The sequence below is a fragment of the Pogona vitticeps genome, chromosome ZW-PAR, assembly GCF_051106095.1.
Source record: "Pogona vitticeps strain Pit_001003342236 chromosome ZW-PAR, PviZW2.1, whole genome shotgun sequence".
In the NCBI taxonomy this organism is placed as follows: Eukaryota; Metazoa; Chordata; class Lepidosauria; order Squamata; family Agamidae; genus Pogona; species Pogona vitticeps.
In genome coordinates this window covers 3,468,169-3,489,052 of record NC_135800.1, presented here as the reverse complement: position 1 = coordinate 3,489,052, position 20,884 = coordinate 3,468,169, and the positions used below count along the sequence as shown (strand labels likewise).

General features: G+C 47.0%; 2 protein-coding genes across 2 annotated transcripts; both read left to right on the top strand.

The window, feature by feature from the left end:
* The first annotated feature begins 1,252 nt into the window (after positions 1–1,252).
* Positions 1,253–9,107, top strand: PPP6C (protein phosphatase 6 catalytic subunit). Its single transcript, XM_020800971.3, has 7 exons — positions 1,253–1,613; positions 4,438–4,533; positions 4,990–5,055; positions 5,813–5,954; positions 6,818–6,897; positions 7,239–7,448; positions 8,069–9,107. The coding sequence occupies exons 1-7, from the start codon at positions 1,539–1,541 to the stop codon at positions 8,315–8,317; spliced, it is 918 nt and encodes a 305-aa protein (XP_020656630.1). The 5' UTR covers positions 1,253–1,538; the 3' UTR covers positions 8,318–9,107.
* Positions 9,108–11,445: 2,338 nt separating this feature from the next.
* Positions 11,446–20,566, top strand: ARPC5L (actin related protein 2/3 complex subunit 5 like). Its single transcript, XM_072984614.2, has 4 exons — positions 11,446–11,712; positions 16,496–16,567; positions 17,066–17,242; positions 19,820–20,566. The coding sequence occupies exons 1-4, from the start codon at positions 11,518–11,520 to the stop codon at positions 19,880–19,882; spliced, it is 507 nt and encodes a 168-aa protein (XP_072840715.1). The 5' UTR covers positions 11,446–11,517; the 3' UTR covers positions 19,883–20,566.
* The last annotated feature ends 318 nt before the right edge of the window (positions 20,567–20,884 follow it).

Here is a 20,884-nt window from a genome sequence, read left to right as displayed (position 1 = left end):
GGTACCATATTAATTAGGCCAAAAACTTCCATGTCTCCATCCAAGAATCATGAAAACAGTTTGATAAGCCTGGCTCTGTTTTTTTAGCTCCCAGTAACAAAAACTGCAACAAACAGTTCAAGCAAGGTAGCCTTTTTTTCACGGATATCAATATCACCTTATAGAGCCAACTACAAAGGAAGAAGTGGGTGAAGTTCCACGAAAATATATTTCATTAAATATATATTTCATTAAAATACACAAAAATGTGACAGTTAAGTCTTTAAGGTGCCACAACATTTTTGTCTGTTTCAGATTTTGTTTTTGCCTGAAATGCTTGCTCAGACTCACACGGCCCCTCTTCTACATATTACACATATTTATTTTATTTTATATTTATCCCATTTATACCCCGCCTATCTGTTCATATTGACCACTCTATAATATTAATATATTATATTAATATTGTATGTACGTACTTATGTGTCTGTATGTGCGTGTTTGTATACTTATTGAGCTTTGCCTTAATATTATCCGTTAATGTTTTTAAGCTGACTCCTTATTCATTGTTCCATCGTTTTAAACATTGTGTTGTAATGATGTTAACCGCTGTTTAACGCTCATTGTTTCCAACTTTTGTCTTTTAATGTCGTAAGGCACCTTTGGGGTCCTTTTCAAGGAGAAAGCTGAGGTAAAAAATCTTTTAAATTAAATAAAAAATATGTATTTTATACACCCACCCACCCATATGTATAATATATGCAATATGTAGAAGAGGAAGACATGGGAGTCTCTCGCTGTAAAACATACTGTATTAATATATATTACAGTATTATATATATATATCTTTAAAATATCTCTACTTCGCCTTTCTCAAGACGGACCAAGGCGGCTCACAACCTAAAAAACAAACGGTGTATAGACTAAAACGAACCTTCATTTAATAGTTTTAATGCGTGTTTTTTTCCCCCACACACACACTGGCTCTTAACCTTTTTCTTCATTGCTTCGCTCTGACAGAACAAGAAACAACATCTCCCAGGAGGCTTTGCGCTCTTCCCCCCTCCCCGTCCCCCGCGCGATCCTTTGACGTCACACAGGAGTCCAGAACAGGGAGGCGGGACCGGAAGTGACCTTCCTGAGGGCCGGAAAGAAAGCCCTCAGTGGGGATTTCAAGCCACCTCCCCCTCACACACTCACCGGAAGTGCCCCACACACACCGGAAGTTCCCGGTTTCATTTCCGGTCTGGCTCGCCTTCCTGTTCCGACAAGGAGCGCGAAGGGACCGGAAAAGAGCGACGACCCGCCCGGGGGGGGGCCGAACCTCCCCGTGGTTTCTTTTTTTCTTCGCTTCGGCGGGGACTTCCGGCGGAGGCTTCTGCTCCCCCTGCCGAGGCCTAACCCGGAAGTCGCAGGCCTCGCTTCCGGTCCTTCGCGGTCTCCCTTCCCCCCCTCCCTCGCCTGCCTTTCCTTCCATCTCCCCTTTTCTCTCTCTCTCTTTCTCTCTCTTTTTAATCTCTCCCCCTCCTTCCCCCCCAACTCTGGGCCGACTTCCCAAAATGGCGCCCCTGGACTTGGACAAGTACGTGGAGATCGCGCGGCTCTGCAAGTACCTGCCCGAGAACGACCTCAAGGTGAGGCCCGAGGGAGGAGGAAGAAGCTGTGGGTGGGCTTGAAGGCGAGCGGCTGGCCCAGCCTCCTCCTTTTGAGGGGGGGGGGTCAAGGATGAGGACCCCCCCTTCCCTCCCTCCCTCCCTCCCAGGTCTGTTTTGTGAGAGAGGCTCATTCTGGCCCAGGGCCCTCCTCTAAGCTCGGCCCCCACCCACACCACAGCCCTGCGAGGTCGGCCAGGGAGGGAGGGAGAAGTCTGTGGCCGGCCTGAGGTCCTCAGGACGTCTCCTGGCCCAGCTGGGCTCTGCAGAGCCCCGGGTCCCGAACAAAAGAGTGACCCACCACTTGCCCCATAGGGGCAATAAAGTACAATATCTGTCAATATTGTGCCAGCGCTTTACTCCAGAGTAAGTCTCGCGGGGGGGGGTGGCTCACTCAGAAGTCTGTGTCATGTGGTAGCCTTAAAGGAAAAGTGAATATCGGAGTCTGCTTTGGGATGAGTTGTGTCATTCGATTGTCAGGCTTTTGGGGCTTGATATGGGAAGAAGAGGGATCGTGGAGTTGGAAGGGGGGCCTCGAAGGTCATCCAGTCCAACCCCCTGCTCAAGGAAGGAATCCAAATCAAAGCAGATCTGACAGAGGACTATCCACTTTTCTCTTAAAGACCTCCAGTGTTGGGGCACTCACCACCTCCTGAGGTCATGGTTTCTGTTGTCGTACTGCTCTAACAGTTAAGAAGAGTTTTTCCTGACCTTCAGCCGAAATCTGGCTTCCTGTAGATTGAGCCCATGATTCTGTGTCCTGCACTCGGGGATGATGGAGGACAGAGCCCTTGGTTCCATTGTTGTACTGCTCTAACAGTTATGAGTCGATTAATGGAGTTGTAGTAGAAGTGTTTCCTATGATAATCGCAGGGCTTTGAACTGTTGTTTGTTTTTGTTTGATGGATGGTTTGCTTTTTGCCAGATGGAAATTGCGCATGGAAATTGAATGTTTTTTATATTTTTGAGCTACCCACATCAGTTTAATTTGTGTTATGGGGAAATGAAGATCAGTTTCTGCGCTACATTTATACTATGCTCTTTTCCCCAAGGACCTCAAGAGATTATATGTGCTTTCCCCCAACTATCTTATCCTCCAAACAGCCCTGTGAGGTGTTTTAGGCTGAAAGAGAGAAGGAGAGTGTGAATGCAGTAGAAGCAGTGGTGTCGAACTGTGGCCCTCCAGATGTTCTTGGACTTCAACTCCCAGAAGCCTTCACCACCACCTCTGCTGGCCAGGATTTCTGGGAGTTGAAGGCCAAGAACATCTGGAGGGCCACAGTTCGACACCACTGCAGTAGAGTGTATGAGCTGTGTGTCGGAGATGGAGATGAAACCCGAGTCTCCCCAGTCCTGATGAATCCAGTGGATTCATGTTTTTATTTTATTTTATTTATTTTATTTATATCCCGCCTATCTGGTCGGTTAAGACCACTCTTATCCAGCCTCTCTTCTACGGATCACAAGGTGACATTCACGACCCTCCCCTTCTGAAAACCTTCACAACAGCCCTGTAGGCAGACCCAAGCTCTCTGAAGGAACTTCATGTCTAAGCGGAAATTGGAACCCCAGTCTTCCCAGTGCTAATCCAGCACCCTTCTTGCTGACAGCCTACAAAGGGATTTGCTTTGCATGCCAGCATTTCAAGGGCATGACGCCTTTGGATGGATGGGTTCCTTTCCCTGGGAGTGGGTGTTTGTTTGGCCCGTTGCTTGGAGATGGCCTCCAGGAAATGGATTTGCAGCTTGATGTATTGTGTATTCACCCATAACTCTTTGCAGCTTAGCAACACTCTCTTTTTCTCCATGATCTCTTTGTGCTTTTTATATGCTCGTTCTAAGATGATTCTCCTCCTTCTTTGCTGTCCAGTTGCTTCTGCCTTATGGTGATCCCATGAATTAATAGCCTCGAAAAGGATCGACTGTTAACAGGCCCTCCTTAGATCTTCCAGATTTAAATCAGTGGATTCCTTTAGTACTTCAATTCTTTCCCTTTTCCTACTACCTTCTACTTTGCCTGGCATTACTATCTTTTCTAGGTGGACAGATTTGTGTCTGACTGATGCATGCCCTGTAGGAGCACTACATGGAGGCAGAAGAGTACATATTAGTTGTGCCTTTCCTTTGGTCCATCATAATAACACTATTTCTGTTTTGTGACCCTGTGCATTGGTTTAAACATCTGCCCGGTCTGCCCTGTTATCTTTTTAATTTAATTTTTTTATTTTTGGCAGAAGGATGAGACTTAAATTAAACACGTTGATTGTAAAACACAGTCCAGATCCCTGCCACTCAAAACTGGAGAGTTCTCAGAGAATAGTATGGATAGACAAAGTCTCTGATCATTCATGTAGAGAGCACAAGTTTTAGCTAATTAATAGTACAGAAGATAATTAGATTCATTGCCAGGAAGACCCCTTGGGGCTAACAAGGTCATAGGTTTGGTGCCAGCCATGCCTTTCTTTGAAATATATTCTGGGTACTGCCATTTAAAAGTCTCTTTCGGATGGCTGCTTCTTTTAATGTAATGCAAGGGCCTCTGAAATGCTGATGCTTGTCTTATAGTCCAGGTAGGTATATATGGGGGTGGGGGGTGGGAAGGATTTTCACATCAGACATTTTAGAGCTTTAAAGACTGTAGCACCTTTCACTGGACATGCAGAGAAACTGGCAGCCGCTCCAGATTGCAAATAGCTGACCAATGTACTTGTGGTTGCCGGTCCTTGTCCCGAAAGCCTTCGTGCAGAAATCTTGCGAGTTTGCTAGAAGTCTTGAACTTACTGGAAGTGATTTTCCCTGTTTTCTAGCGCTTGTGTGACTACGTCTGTGACCTGCTTCTGGAAGAATCCAACGTGCAGCCGGTTTCTACGCCAGTCACAGTCTGTGGCGACATACATGGACAGGTGAAATTTCATGTGGGCTGGGCTTTCGACCGTGTTGCCTCCAACACAAGAACAGGAGGCAGTTCTTGCTGTGATCACAGACCATATTCATACCATATGGCTATTTTATGAGTTTTTTTTCCCCCGTGTCTGAGGTTCACATGCCAAACAGGTTTTAATTTCTTTGACAAATCTGCATGAAACTGGATGATCAGGCAGATAGGGGTTGTTTTAAAGCCATATATGAGATTTTTATATTTGAGCATTCATTCCCTTCATCCACTGGGCTCTGTACAGCCCACGATAGCCACCAGCTTCCTTTTGAAATAATTGTTCCGGTTAGCAAAACGATCGCCGTCGTAAAAAGATGTAGATTCGGAGTACTCCAGAATTCATGCACTTTGTTGATAATTAACACTTGGCCTTGTTAATGTTTTTCTTCTTGTTTTTTCTCTTTTTGTTCCTTTTTCCTTTCAGTTTTACGATCTATGTGAATTATTCAGAACCGGAGGCCAGGTTCCTGACACAAACTACATATTTATGGTATGTACAAATGAAACAACTGACTGGATTGCTTGGTGATTTAAATATCTGGCAGTGGAGCCAGAAGTTGGGAGTTCAATTCCTTATTGCGCCTCCTAGAAAAATATTAGAAGTGCATAGCAAGTGGGTTTTGAAATGTACCGTTAATTTTGTGACATGGTGAAGCAGAGTAGCTGTTTGCTTTAATTTTCTTTTGCTTGCTATGTCCTGCCTCTCTGCTTTTTTAGCATAATCCAAGAAATAGTGATTGAGCTCATAGTGGCTTGTCAGAAAAGAAATTGAATGGGATGCCTTATCAGAAGTACTTGGAAAAATTCTTCGTACCTGGTTGCCTGCATGCCTGGAAATCTGAAATGTACTCAACCCTATACAGGGAAAGATTAAAAAATGGGTCAATTTTTTTTTATGAGTGTAGGGAGAAAGAGGATTTATTGGACCTTTGGCCAGGATATTGTTGAACATCTATTGAGCATAAAGTCCTGCCCATGTAATATGTTCTGTGCATGTTTATGCTGAAGTAAGTCTTAGGAAGGACCAAATCTTTTGTTAGCATTTCAGTTTTGGTAGTTAGTTTTGGCTATTGTGGTAACGACTGCGGTTGAGGGTCGAACAGACATGGGGAGCAATGGGGAGCCAGTGAAATGATAAAGCCACGATAACCTGAATCCTACTTACTACGAAAAAGTCTCTATAATATTGGAGCCTGAATATGTCATGCTTTTTAATATATAAATATTGTGGCTTTTTTAACTTTCAGGGTGATTTTGTAGACCGAGGCTACTACAGTCTTGAGACATTTACTTATCTTCTGGCCCTAAAAGCAAAATGGCCTGATCGTATCACACTTTTGCGTGGAAATCATGAAAGCAGGCAGATAACCCAAGTGTACGGATTTTATGGTAGGTTTTCAACAATTGTCAGTTAGAATTGAAATGCAATTCGCCTTTATAGGAACCTATAGAGTTTGTGTGGTTGCCATAATTTTTAAATAATACGTCAGTTTATCAGAAGTCTCATCTTGAACCATTTGTGATAATATTGAACATTTGTTTTGCATGAGATGTGTCTTTGTAAGTTTTCTTTCTCCGTTGGTGCACATATTAAAAGGATTACTTGTTTTTCCACTTATATGAGGGATCTTGAAAATCAGTCTTGTAAAACAGCTAGATCTGTTTTGAAAGTTTTTTGCTCTTGAGATGCCACAGGGAATACCCAGATTAGTGGCTGAAATCCTATTGAGTAGCTATGCCTGCATAACTCGATGTTACACAAGTGACCGCTTGAATTGTGCCAAGGTGGAAGTGCGGTTCACAAAGCACTCCTGCAGGTGCATTGTGCAGTTGGTCACTACGGAAGCTGTGCGATGGATTGCACAATCAGACTGGCCAATTCTCGTTGCCTGGGTGCAACAAGACATAACTTTGCATTATAGAAAGACAAAGAGAATTCCAGCTAGAGAGTGATTTGTGCAGGTACCTGAGCTAAATTAAATGTTTAGCTACAAAATAACAAGTAGGAATAGGAAAAGCTTTTCACATGGAAAGAAATCCTGTCGTTTGATGCTGCCTCAGAGATGAGGAACAAATGTTTCTGCTGATACTGGATGGCAACTTCTATTAGTGAGGAATTACGGGATTTGCAGTCTACCAGAATCTGGGCCGTGGGGGGGGGAAGGCTTCTTTTGTTACTGGTTTTGTTGAGATGAGCAATTGTGACAAAAGAAACCTGGTTTCCTTTACTCTCTTCCTTTTCTCTGCAACAGATGAATGCCAAACCAAATACGGTAATGCTAATGCCTGGAGATACTGTACCAAAGTCTTTGACATGCTCACAGTAGCAGCGGTAAGGACTTTTAATTTTTTTTTTTTTAAACAACGTATCTTGAAAGTGTAAAATCGATGGCACAGAGCCACTGGCAGAATGTTTGGTGCCACCTTCTCCCCTCACAAATGTGGCAGCCTACGGTGGCACCCAAAAAATGAGCTCCAAGACCCCTCTTTTGTCCAGGTCTGGGGAGAAAAGATTCACCTCCACCTCTTGTTTCATTGACATCTTCTCCGTCTGGGATTTGATCCTACCCTTTTGGTTTCTGTTCCTCAAACCGTATGTTTCCCCAAACATCTTCTGTATTTGGAATTCAGGGTGTTAATCCAATCCTGTCCTTCCCGCCCCCTCCCCTTCAGCTAATTGACGAGCAGATCCTCTGCGTGCACGGCGGCCTCTCTCCGGACATCAAAACCCTGGATCAGATCCGAACCATTGAGCGCAACCAAGAGATTCCGCACAAAGGAGCTTTTTGTGACCTTGTCTGGTCCGATCCAGAAGATGTGGACACCTGGGCCATTAGTCCCCGAGGTGCCGGCTGGCTGTTCGGGGCGAAAGTCACTAACGAGGTAAAAACAAGCATCTTAAAAAAAGAGTACATCTCTTGCTCGTGGGCTCCCCAGCAAGGACAATAACTGCATGTGGTTGTCCGGAGAAGATTTGGGACTTTGGAATGTGTTTGAGTTTTGCTTTCCTCTCGGACGTCTGATACAGAATTCGATTACTTGAAACAAGACAAAACTGTTAGAGCCTGCTTCATTCAAGTCACATTGCTGAGGTGGTCAGAAGAGCTTGGAAAAAGTCCCTTTTGGGGACTTTTCTTGACCCCTTCGTCCTCCCTCCAGTGTTGGAACCAGTCCAGCCCCAAATGTAGCATTTTTAAAAATGCCTCCGTTGTTGCTGGACTGTTTGACTCACATGTTTGGGCTTTGGAAATTCCCTTTAAGAAAAGCGCCAGCGTGTAGAATAAAAGTGGGAATATAGGATTAAGAAGAAGAGAGTCCTCAAAAAAATGAGATGTTTTAACGTGTAGCTCATAGAATATCGTCTTAAGGAATGGAAGGAGGTTTGGATTGGTCATCTGCAGGTAGCCATGGGGGCTGTCAGGAAAGTAAGCATTGCCTGATGAAGCATTTGCTGTAATGTTTTTCTCCCTCTTCTTTTTTTCCCATCTGTCTGTTTTTACCAGTTTGTTCACATCAACAACTTAAAGCTCATTTGCCGAGCCCACCAGCTGGTCCACGAGGGTTACAAATTCATGTTTGACGAGAAGCTGGTAACGGTGTGGTCTGCTCCGAACTACTGCTATCGCTGCGGGAATATCGCCTCAATCATGGTCTTTAAAGATGTAAATACGAGGGAACCAAAGCTCTTCCGTGCAGTCCCAGACTCTGAACGGGTGATCCCGCCACGAACCACCACGCCGTATTTCCTCTGAGACATTGCTCTGGTTCCTTGTCCAGGTTTCTGTGTGACATCCTTTTTTTTATCGAGCCCTTTGCTGCTGAAATGCTGCCTCTTGCCTTGTTGGGTTTTTTTATTTTTAAATTATCTAAATGTGTTGTACATCGTCCGTAGTGGTACATATCCTGATTCCACTTCCCCCTCTACACACGCACATATTTTTTTTTTTGCTCCCACGCCTCCTTTCTCAGGATCATCTTAAGTGCTTTTGAAATGTCTCCAAGCACTTACTGTGCTGTTTTATAGTTCTTGGGGTTTTGTGTTTTGTTTTGTTTTCAGGGGGAAATTAAACTTTCCCTTCAGATAAAATAAAATAAAACAGAGCAAGACATCAGAACTAGTCTGATCTCCTTATTTCATCCAGGTGTTGGTCTTTGGAGAGGGGTGGGTGGGTGTGGGTGTTTTTTTTTTTTGGCTAAAGTTTTAAGAAATTTCAGCAGCAAAGTTGTATTTGGTACACATGGTGGGACCTATCGAAGTACACATGGCGAAGATGGAAAAGTGAATCGTCCTTGTTTATACTTTGTTTTAACTTGGTATAAATAAGCCCCCCCCACCCCCAGTTTTCTTTTTCCTTGGGTTTTGTTTTTAATTTTTAGGATCCCAATTAAAAATACAGGAACCCGCTACAAGTATTTCAATTTGTATATTAAAATAATTGTTCTGATTTTTCTCAGATACCTTGTATTTTTAATAAAGTCGTATCTTGGACTCTGACTCTAGGTGAAACATTCAAAAATAAAATGCTTCGTTGTCAACGTGAATGTTGCGTCTTTTCATTTTCGTCTCTTGGAAGATTGATGGCATCTTTGCCGGGATGTGGATCAAAGGTTTGCTTTGGAAACTCTGGATGTTTAAAAACTAGGTCTGCTCAGAGTCCTAAGGGAGGTGAATAGTTGAAGATAATGAAAAATATATCAGACATAATTGTTGCTGGCAGCAGGTATATTGATTTATTAGTTTTTATTCAGGCATCTTGTATAAATGCTGGACCATCTTGTTTTAAGTAAGGAGCGTGACTGGCACAGTTAATCCAAGAGATAAACCTCTCCATTTATACTTTATCTTACATTGTCTCTGAAACCCTGAAAAAATTGCTGTCAGATTCTGGAATACAACTGAGTCATTGTAAGGATCTCTCTGTGTTTGCTATACTAGAGAACGGCCCCTTAACACTTCAGTTTCCAAAATCCCTGAGACATAATTGCTAGCTGATATCAAAATCGGGATCTGAATTAGAAGTCAGAAATAATTACTTCTTTTAAAAAACCCACTGATGTTGGGATCCCAGTTTTTCCAAGATTTGCGATGTGGAGTGGTGACACACTGATTGATGCTATGGATAACAACTATAGAACTGTGAGTTTAGATCAAATGGACAGGAAAATTGAATGGGGATGCTGTGGTGGTGGGTGAACATTTTATTTATTTATTTAACTTATATGGACAAAAAAAAAATCTCAACTGGCAAGGTTTGATTGGTTGTAAGGGGACACTCCATGATCAGCCATTGGTTCTTTTTTTAAACAAAAATAAAAGTATCAGAAGTGACAAAATTCTAAAGTCGGTGAATCTGACTGGCCGATGATTCCTGGACGGGATGTATATAAAGCCACCCCGCTCAGCGGAGCCCCTGAGCTGAAATCACTTGGAAAGAGGAACGGGTGCCCATCATGAAGAAAGGAAAGCTGAAGAGAACGCCATCCAATGAGAAATTGTGAATCTGCAGGGATCGCCATGCTGGACCAAAAGGAAGACTGAAGACTTGTTAGCTAGCCAGTGAATTAATAAGAAATTGAGCTTTTAGTTATTGGGTGAAGGCTAATATGGGGAGAAGAACGGTATATAGCTTTTTAACAGCCATCTTACTAAAAGCTGTAGAAATCATAGCAGAGACTATAACAAGTCCTTTAATAAGCAGCCCTGAAAAGGGTTGCCATAAGTCAGAATCGACTGATGGCACATTGATTATTATTTTTAGCATAACTGAATTCCATTATTGGTGGAAGGCAGACTTGACAGTGGAGGAAAATATAGTTTTAAAATAATTGGTGTTTTATACACCACAGGGATGTGAGGAAGATTGTGCCTTTTGTCCACAAAAAGGCAATAAAAAGAATAAGCGGCTCCAGGGCAGCTCATTTGAGGTAAAATAGGGTATTTTTTTAGTATTGGCTCACTGAAAAGTTGTGAGGCAAAAAAAATAAAGCCACCTTGGAACTTTTTAAAGGAGAAAGGTGGGGTAAAAATATTTAAGATTAAAAAATTAGAAGTTTATACTGATGGGGTGAAGCAGATTAACCCCAGTGGGGATGTTAAATTTTGGCCAAACAAGGCAAAGTATGGTGACAGCCTTGAAAGGTGAGCTCCTTTTTTGGAGCAAAATCTACTTCAGCGCCTCTTTGGAGGTTAATTCTCGAAGTCAGTCAAAGTGGGGAGGGAAAAAGTCGGTCTGAGGTACTTTGAAGCTCAATGGGACCCAAGTTATGAGGAAAAGCGAAGATTTGAGGTGGTCGCGCCCGGCGGGAATGCGGATTCCCTGAGGGGGAAGATCCTGAGGCGAATTTGGCGGACCTGGGAAACGTCTGAGGTAAAACTGGAAGGGGGGGGGGGAAACGCGCGGGAAGGCGGCCAACGTGAGGAAGACGGGCGGACTCTCGAGGGAGCCGTGAGGAGGGAGGAAAACCCGAGACGCGCCTGAGGGGGAATCCGGGAGACGCGGAAGGGTTCAGGAGAAGACCCCCCGCCGTTGCGGTTATTATTTATTTTATTTATTTTTTAGAAGAAACCGAAAAAAGGAAGCGAATTGGCAAATTATGAGGCGAAGCCGTCGAGCTGAAAAAGAATATTAATAAATAAAAGCGAAGTTGTGTCTCTGTGTGCGGGGGGGGAAGAGGGTCGGGAACTGAGGCGATATCGAACTCTAAACCCTTCGAAGCGGAGCCGGGGGGGGGAAAATCGGAGGCGACGGTCACGTGGTCAGGGCCGCGAAGGGGGGGGCGGAGCCTTCTTTCCCTTCCCGGCCTCAGCCGCCCTGCTTTTCCTCCCTCCCTCCCTCGGCGCGGATTGGCCGGCTGCGCCTGCCGAGGCGGCGGGCGGGCGGGGTTTCCGTTTCCGCCCGGTGCGTGAGCTGTGCGGGCAGTTGGGAGAGAGAGGGCTCCGGAGGCGGCGGCCATGGCGCGGAGCTCGCTCTCCTCGCGCTTCCGGCGCCTCGACATCGACCAGTTCGACGAGAACCGCTTCGTGGAGGAGCCCGACGGGGCCGACGCGGGGAACGAGGCCGGGAGCGGGGCCGGCGGCGGGGCCGAGAGCGAGGGAGGAGGAGAAGGAGGAGGGCCCGGCCCGGAGGTGGAGGCGGCGCTGCGGCAATATCCTTTTCGGAGGAGCCCCCGAGACCGGGAGGGGGGAAGGAAGGGGGGGCCGGCTCTCTCTCGTCATCATCCTTCTGTTATTCATTAAGGGGGGGAGAGAAGAAGCAGGGGTCGGCGAAACCCCTCCCCAAACTCTTGGGGACCGAGTGGGTGGGTGGATGTCGGTAGGGCCCAATTGGGGGGGAGCCCCAAGCCTGGGGAGACCCCCCCGCCTTTAAGGCCCTTCGGAAACCCCCCAGACTCTCCTCCCCAAGGGTGGTTTCCTTGGGAGGAACCGTCTCATTCCACTCCTTCCCACCCCCGGCCTTGCTTCGAGCCCCTCTCTTCCCAGCCCGTCCATCTGATTGGCTCATTTCCCTTCTCTAGTGCCTGCCATCATCCTCCCACCCCCCCACCCCTCCCCACACACACCTGTTCTTAGGATTTAGGAAAGGCTCCTTCTTTGAAATCTTGGGCCAGGCAACTGTCCTTAATGGGCAGCAGTGGTCTTCCCCTTTCCCATGATTCCTTTTTTTTTGGGGGGGGGGGAATGGTTTTTCATCCCTTTTTGCTTTGGCTTGAAATTATTCCCCATCTTTTTTTGGGGGGGGGAGACTTACAACAAAATGGGAACCCCACCCACCCTGCCTCGTCTACTCATGGACCTCCTGGCTCTTTTCAGGGTTGAATCCTTGATGTCTTGCCCGCCTGCCATCTATCTTTTGTTTACGGGATGTTGGTGCAGCACCTGGTGTGTGTGTGTGTGTGTGTTGGGGTGGAAGGGCCGTAAAACGGAGGCACCTTCTAGGGTGCAAAGGAGGCGATCTGTGGCTGCCGAATCCAGCAGTTTGGATGGCGTGCGTCACTCTTGGCTGGATCTGTGAAACATTTGGGGTGACCCGCTGTGCCAGGAGACGCCTCTCTGAATGGGTATGGGTGTGTGTGTGTGTGTTGCTTAACGGGCAGCAGTGGGGAAGGGTTGGAAAGGCAAGGCCACATTGCAGGGGAGATGGCCCCGGTGGTGCAAGGTGAGCCCTTCCCCGAAGCCGGGCCGCGGTGTGTCAGCAGCGGTGAGCATGTGCCGTGGGGCCTGTGAGGCATGCATGCCATGCCTGTCATGTGTGGAATGGGGTTTGGCAAGAAAGGACTCGTCCTGCTGGATCCCAGAAGCCAAAGAAGCGACAAGCGCCGGGTGTGTCTTTGTTTGCCAGGGGTGCCAAAGGCTGCCTGGCCTCTGTCTGTCCCGTTCCCCACCAACAAAAGGGGAGCCCGTCCCTTTCGGGATATGCTACAGAAAGAACGGCTCAGGGGCTGGGAAGCCAAGGGGTGGCTGAGAGAAAACACCCCCCCCCCCAAAAAAAAAGAAGCATAGGTGTAGGATGGGAGCACAGATGCCACTAGGACAGCCTTTCCCAGAATGTACATTCGGTACAAGAAAGAAAAGCAAGACTGGTGGCAACTTTCAAGGCCACGTGGCTTGCTTCTCCACGAACCCCCCCCCCCCCAAAAGGCTTCTCCCTTTTCTTTCTCTGTTGGAGAGAGCAGACTCGGTGGGGCTCTGGCAGGCCGGAGCACCCTTGGAAAGGGTGACCTTGCCTTGAAGGCTTTCCCAGTAGTAGATTCATTCATAGGTGTTTTATGAAACGGGGACAAGCTAGAAGCGCTGCTTGGCTCTGAATGGCAGAAAAGCCAAAATTAGTGTTGATTTAAATTCGTAGCACTTGATGCTTTGAAAGCTGCATTTTTAAAAAAATATATATCTTGTTTATCCCAGGTATTGCACTTTTCCCTTCTGTCTTATCCTGTTATTTCTTTTCTTTCTGTGCTCTCATAATCTTTTAAACAGTGTCTCCTTGTCCGACTGTCATTTTGCTTCCTTTCTATTTTTAGAAAGGACAGATTGGGGTGTGTTTTTTTGTATCTAGTGGATATGAGGACATTTCCCAGAGGCTGCGTTCCTGACTTAGCCAGGGTGTGGAGGTGTTGTGTGTGTTTGTGTCAGAATCTGAAATTACAAAGTTACAAACAACTCTGCTTTGTAACATCCCAGAAAATATACAGTAGCAATTTTGGGGGGGGGGGGGTGTTTGTCTGCATCCTCCTCCTCCTCCTTTAGGATTACCAGTGCTGGGTAAACAGCTGAGACTTCTTAGCCATTAAAACTCTTCTCCTGCAATTTCCCAGCCTTTGGGATTTCTGCAAGGGTTGTACATCCCCAAGGCCCAGGCAGCGCTCTTTATGGGAGTTATAGACTTTTCTGCAGTATGCAGATCATGCAGTTAATGGGGTTTCTCGGCCGGCCGGTCCACGGCGGGGAAATCTGAGATGCAGAGTTCGCTGTCGTGTTGGCAGGAGAGGTTGCTTCCATTCCTTAAGAGAATGAAACCAGACAAGCTTTGTCATCCTTCTTCCAGAATCTGCCTAGAAATGAAAATGCCGTTGTTGGCGAATGTGACAGACCGTTCAGGATTAGTGCTTTAGAAAGAATACTATTATTCCTTTGTACTGTTTTGCCTTTATGCTGTTTTTCTCCGCAACTTCTAGTGTGGCTTGCGACGAACGAATGAAATCAGACTGATGTCAAGATACTCAAAATAACTCCGCCAGCCTCCTGGGGACATAACCCAGATCGCTGTTTTTATTAAGAGCCCTTCTGGAACAAAAAAACGCTTCTTGGGTTATGTCCTTTCGATTTGAATTCTGCAACTCATGAAGTGGGAGGCCCTTTCCCTCCCCTCCTTTCTCCTGTGCTTCTACTCCGCTGAAGATGTCTCTCTGAATCATTTATAGTGTTTAAAAAAATATATCGAATCATTGTGCCATTTCCTGTAGCCAAGAGTTTCTGTCCATCAGGTACAAGAGAAATATCTGCAAATGTAAATTGCATGAATTCTTTGTTGAACAGGTTGTTGTTTTTAAACAAGCCTGGCCTCTCTACCTACACAGTGGTCATGATCTGAAGGTGTTCAGTTACGTAGCGGATACTTTGAAAAGCTCTGCATTCAAGTCTGTCAAGCTGGCAAATCAGAATTCTGGCTGTTACTACCTTGCCCAAAATAATAGCTTTAATGGTGCCTTTTGCCAGTAGTGCCAGAGAACTTGGGGAGGGGGGGTAGTCCTATGTCAGCTGAAATACTATAGGAAAGGAACAGAGGTCAGATCCACTTGAAGGCAACATGAACCCCACAAAACTATCCGTACTGATTGCTTTCTGCTCTCTTATGGCATCTGCTTTGTAGCTGGAAACCAAAAATAAGATTAGCTGGGAAGGATGGCTTAACCGTCCTCTGATTCTTGTAACTCCTGTGTCGTTGGGCAGGTATTGGTTTGCTTATGCCGTGGTCTGTATTTCCAAAGGATTCAGGCCAGGTTGGTTAGAGGGTCCGTAGCCCACAATTCATAGGCAAAATACCCGTTAATCCTCTGGCATCTTCAGGTAGTGCCTGGAAAACAGGCCTGAAATCTACTAATTCAGCACTGATCATACTGGTCTGTCGATACCAGTGTTTTGACTATATGGCAGTTTTCTGTATTCCTCTGAGCATCTTGAGAAAAGGAAAGCCCTCGTGGCTGAGCCATATCTGGTTTGTTTGCTGGTCTGTAAATTCAAGGCCTTCCCGTACATGTAAGCTGGGGGTGTGTGTCTATGTTCCTCCATTTCAGCTGGGGTGAGAAGGATGTTCACATGGAGATCTGTGGTGGGGGTCTAAGAAGGCCGTTGCAAATCTTGCTCTCATTTTAGCAAGACCCCCTGGCAGCCACAAACGACAGGAGCAAACTGTTGGAGGTGACTTTTTTTAAAAAAAACGTTTTTGGCTAGATGAAGCTTCACAGTATATGCGTGATGATTTAATCACAGAAATGTAGAGCGGGAAGGGGACCCAAAGGGTCATCAGGTCTAGCCTCTCCTGCTAATGCAGGACACTCGCCGCTAAATCTGGCCCTAGCAGATGGCCCGTGTGGGCTGTCTGCTGCTTGTCAATTGTCAGTCAAACTGTTTTGTAAAATGTGGGCAGCTGTCGCCTGATTCCTTAAAAAATTATATAAGCCAACTCTTGAAAAGCAGCTTGAGGGAAAAAGATGGTTGTTGCGGGTTTTTCGGGCTCAAGAAAGCATTGAGGGAAAAGGTTTGTGAACTCAGATTTGTTGTAATGTGGAGAGAGTCAGTTCAGAGATCTTTTGAGACCTGGACTCTTCTGTGAGACCTCCTGTCACTTCTGCTCGGGGTGACGAAGGGCTTCCTGTCAGCTTCAGTGTGAAGAATGGCTGTAAGTTAAGTGTGAAGAGAATTGACCTTGACAGGAGAGGGCTCTGTGCAGCTTGCAGGTGGGGCTGCAGAGCAAAGAGGACTAACCTATTCCTCCGCTGAACAATTTCAGGACCATTGGAAATTTAATGCACTGAATAGTATTTAGTGCCGTGATGGATGACGTCTATTTTTGGAAGACCTTTCAGGTTGAAAGGTTTTTCTCCAGCCGCTTGGTGAGGGATGCCGTTTGGCTTCTTAGCCAGCCTGAGATTTAACAGATTGTTTCTGTAATGGGGGTGATGTAGGAATCCAGGCTGGCAGGAGCGAGGCAGTTGGCGTGGCTGTTGGGGAGTGATGTATGCCGCTTGACAGCTGGTGACCCTGAAAGCCTTTGGACCCCCTTCGCAGTTTCCCAGTGGCAAAAATCAAAGGTCCCTCCGTCGGAGGTACAGCTCCTGCAGAGCGAATACCAAAGGATCCCACCACAATTCGGGGAGATGGGTTGTGATTCTCAGCTTCACGGCTTTCATTCCTTGACTCGCCGTCTTGCACAGGGGATATGCTAAGAGCATTCCACGCCGCGTTGCAGAATTCCCTGGTTAATACCAAGAACCAAGCCGCGAAGGTAAGTGGAATCCAGAGGGTGCCCTCCACCATCCGTGTCTTGACATTGTCAATGGGGACCTAGAAGGCCTCCAGTTACAAGGTGAGACCTTCTAGCACCCTGGGTTCTTGATACGCAGGGCTGCTGTCCTCATTCCGGAATTGGTCTCCAGCCAAGGGCACCCTTTCTGTCAAAATAAGCCATGAGAATTTTCTTTTAGTCTAGCTATAATGGGACTACGAGTGCTGGCCTAAGATTTAGGAGATCTGGGCTCAGATCCCTACTTGGCTATAAAACTCCAGTCAAGGAGTCTTTCAGCGTGACCTACATCGCAAGGGTGTGTGGAGGGAAGGTGGGTTATAAATGCAACCTGTAGATACGTCGCAGTCGCTCCAATCCCCTTTTCAGGGTGCCTTTGAGTCCAGTCTTCCTCCATCCTTCAGGCAAACTGTACAAGAAAACCGTGTGAATCTAGAGTTATCTGCGGCCTCATTCTGATGTCTGTGTGCGTTTCTTCAGGAGCGGGCTCAGGAAATGGTGCTGAGGGTCCTGACCTCTTTCAAAGGGAGTGAGATCGAGCAAGCGGTGAACTCCTTAGACAGCAACGGTATTGACTTGTTAATGAAGTACATATATAAAGGATTTGAAAAGCCCACGGAAAATAGCAGTGCAATACTACTTCAGTGGCACGAAAAGGTAGGTGACTTGGCTTGTAGTCCCCAGTTCGGCAGGCTCCATGCCCATCTTCTGCAGCCCTTCAGATTGCATCCAAGAGCGCTCTTCGATTTTGGCCCGAGGTGTCCCACTTTACAAAAGAGCCCGTCGGATTTGTAGCTACACCCTGGTTTGGTGGGCCAAGCAGTAGAATACCGTTGTGCGATACGAACGATCCGCCTGTTGCACACGAACGCCCTTGCTTTAATGTACCTGGAGGCCAATTATCTGGCCTATCTTCCGCCTGGAAAGGGAAGTGGCTGTGATTTCTAGCATTGACAGTCTGCAGCTCCTTGGCCTGACATGGTGAAGGCCAGGTGGATCCGGTCAGAACATCTGTCCTCTGCCATTTGAGGCTGGAGAGGAGAGGCTTCAATGCCGGCATGTTTCAAAACCAAGTCAACCTCTTTCCTTACAGAAAACCAGTGTGTCAGCTTAGTGGTGTCCCTTTCTTGCTCCATTTCTGTGTGCAGAAGGATGTTTGTGTGGAGCAGTGGTTCCCAACCTTGGTGAACGCAGGTGTCTTTAGACTGCGGTTCCCAGAAGCCTCTGCGGTTCCCAGAAGCCTCTGCGGTTCCCAGAAGCCTCTCCCCCCACCAGCTGTACGGCCCCAGGGTTTCTGGGAGTTGCAGTCCAAGAACACCTGGGTGACCCAAGGTCGGGGCAAACATCCTTCTGCACACAGTTCGGAAACGCTGCCCCTGCATTGCCTGCAAACCATAGGTTTTGGAGGAAGAAAACGCAGCTTACAAAACCAGTGTCGGCTCCTGATAACAGGGCAGCATACAAGCAGCTGCCAGCCCTTGTTCTGTGAATGGCTCCCGGGGACGCAGCTTTCCATGGAGAAGCCCCCGTGGAGTGAATGGATTGAGGATGTGTGTTCTCATGACAACACGAAACCCGTTTCTGCTTGCCGTCTTGTTTCCAGTGGAAACGGGAGCTGGCGGGGTGGGTGGGAAGGAGTGTGAAATCTGACAACCGATTTCCTACGTGGTGAAGAGAAAGAACTGCCCCACGTCATGTTCCCATAACTTCCCGCGCTCGGAGCAACGAGGCGTTTCCAAGAAAGGTTTCATGAGGTCCCTCGGTTGATCCTAGAGGCATCCTTGGCAGGACCCGGAGCAGAAAGAGAATGCGTTGTGGTTTTATGCAGCTGCCAAGCGCAAATACGTCTGTCGGAGGGCAGGAAGCGGCACCTGCCCCAGATGGGAGTTGAGGCGGCTGATCTTGCTTTCTTTAAAACAAAAACCAACGCCCAAACTTCTGACAAACACACCCAGTGACTCAGAGTGAAAGCAACAGGAGATCCAGCCCCCCTGCTCTGCTCGCTCGCTGCAAGCAGTAAAAGCTCGCCGGCTGCAGAGACGGTAGTAGTCACAGAAACACTTTAGCAGCTACTAGCTTGCCTTTTCTGAGCCATTTGTGGTTGACTGAAGTTGTGTTCTCTGGAGCTGATTTCCTGGCACAGGGGCAGGACTGAAATACTGCCCTGGAAATTTCAGCATCCTCAGGTATATAGGTTGTGGGTTAATTTGCATTTAGCTGTCGCTTTACACCGTGAGATATAGATTCAGGCACTCAACCAGGTGCCCGAGACTCTTTCATATTACTATATTTGAAGAATAGTAAGATACTTCAGTGTCTTTAAATACTTCAGGAGGTTTACTTATTCAGAGACATCAGGCTAGGGAAGCGAAGTGGCCTCTAAGAACATCGCGTCCAGCCCCCCCCCCCCCCCCCGCTCAGTACAGGAATCCAGATCAAAGCACATCAGAGAGATGGCTGTCTAATTTCTTCTTGAATGCCTTCAACATTAAAGAGTGCTGACCTCCTCCCGAGGTCATGGGGTCCCACTGTCGTACTGCTCTAACAGTTAAGAAGTTTTTCCCTGATATTCAGCCTTCCTGTTGCTTGAGCCCATTATTTCATATCCTGCACTCTGGGATGATTGAGAACGCATCCTGCCCCTCCTCTGTAGGGACTACCTCTCAGGTATTTGAAGATGCCGTTCTCTCATCTCCTCAGTCTTAGAATAGGTTTGACTCCCCCACCAAAGCTTGCATAGCTGCGGCTGGATTGAACCTCCATCAACAGGCTGTAGGTCTCTGCTTCACAACCTCCTCTTGCATCTCTGAGAAGTGGAGGGGGAGGAAAAGCTGGCAGAAGAATTTAGAGGAAATCCAGTTCACAAAGTAGAACCTTAGTAGGAAGCCGTCTGCCGGTTGGAGAATTTCGGGGCTCTCTCCTGCCTCTGGAAAATTCCAAAGGTTGACATGTGTCCTCTGAATTGCTTTTGGGATGCGTTTGTTTTAAACATTCTTCTCTCGCTTGCTGCGGATTGGTTTGAGGCTGCCTCTGGAGGGAGCAGAATGGCGTTCGCCTGTGCAAGCAAAGGACGCAAAGAGCAGGCGGTGGTTAACCTATCAAGCTGGGGCCTCTTGAATCGTTCCTACAAAGCAAAGCCCGGCAGGACCGACTGAGCAGGGTGGGAGAGGTCCTTATCTGTGCTGCTTCCCAGCCACTAACTCCGATTTTCTTTCTTTTTTTCCGTCCTTCCAGGCGTTAGCAGTAGGTGGACTAGGATCCATAGTCAGAGTTCTTACTGCACGAAAAACTGTTTAAAAAAAAAAACAAACCACAAAAATACAAAACCTGTTCACTTGAGCGGAGAGAGAGACACACCGAGAACTCTTTTTGCAGCCAGGAGAAAGGAAACTGGCTACGACGACACTTTGGCCCATCGTGCTGGGAACCGCGATCTACTGACATTCGGCGTGTTGGGGAGAAGGCGGGGGGGGCAGAGAAGTCTCCTTCCTCTCTCTCGGCAAGCAGTCCTTTTAACCACAGAGGTGGGGGAAGGTTTTTATGTGTTCATGTTTTCTGATTATACAATTCAGGAGCTTGGGGAGGGGGGGAGAGAGACGCCATCCGACGTGTGCTGCAAAGGGACATGTCTGTCAGTGTGTGTGCGCGCGCACAGGAGTGTGGCTGTCTCTAGAACAGCTCCCGTGCCGGCCCGGTAGGTGTGTGTGTATGTTTGCGTGCGTGTGCAAGATTTTAATTTAAATTTAACAAATGTTTGTGTTAAGGGGAGGGTTAGGGGTGGTGATGTCAGAAGCAACACAGAGCCTCATCAGTCTGAGGGGGGTTAAATTTTTTTTTCTTATGCAAGAGGGCTTTTTTTGTACATAGTCGAGAATCGCTGGGCTCAGTCTGGAGTTGGTTTCGTGTAAAGTGCCTGCTGCTCTGTCAAAATAAAAAGCTCTTGGATGGTTAGAATAAACCAGCGACGGAATCTGAATGCCACGGGCGCGTGTCTCTCCTCTGTGTCCGGTCCACGGCGGTGCCTTCCCTGGTGAATTTGACCGGCGGGTGGTCCAGAAGCAAACACCACTGAGCTTTCTGGGCGCGTTTCACACACACGCTACGGATGTCGCTTCCTTGGCGGCTTTGCTTGCCTTTGTTCCGTATACCCACGCACATCTAAGAGCCCAGATTTTTCCATTATTGTACATGACAGCTCTTTTCCCCCTGCACAAAAGGAGCCCCCTCTCCGGGCAAGTGTCCAGCGTAACTTTCTCAGTCTAACTGGATAGGAAAGTCTTGCTGGTTAAATTTCTAACA

What these genes read in the sequence shown, in the direction of transcription:
- PPP6C (XM_020800971.3), top strand. Translation starts at nt 1,539, where the DNA reads ATGGCGCCCCTGGACTTGGACAAGTACGTGGAGATCGCGCGGCTCTGC. An exon ending in TGCCCGAGAACGACCTCAAG is followed by an intron (nt 1,614 to 4,437) that starts GTGAGGCCCGAG and finishes CCTGTTTTCTAG; the next exon opens with CGCTTGTGTGACTACGTCTG. An exon ending in GGGCGAAAGTCACTAACGAG is followed by an intron (nt 7,449 to 8,068) that starts GTAAAAACAAGC and finishes TGTTTTTACCAG; the next exon opens with TTTGTTCACATCAACAACTT.
- ARPC5L (XM_072984614.2), top strand. Translation starts at nt 11,518, where the DNA reads ATGGCGCGGAGCTCGCTCTCCTCGCGCTTCCGGCGCCTCGACATCGAC. An exon ending in TGGAGGCGGCGCTGCGGCAA is followed by an intron (nt 11,713 to 16,495) that starts TATCCTTTTCGG and finishes CCGTCTTGCACA; the next exon opens with GGGGATATGCTAAGAGCATT. An exon ending in CCAAGAACCAAGCCGCGAAG is followed by an intron (nt 16,568 to 17,065) that starts GTAAGTGGAATC and finishes GCGTTTCTTCAG; the next exon opens with GAGCGGGCTCAGGAAATGGT.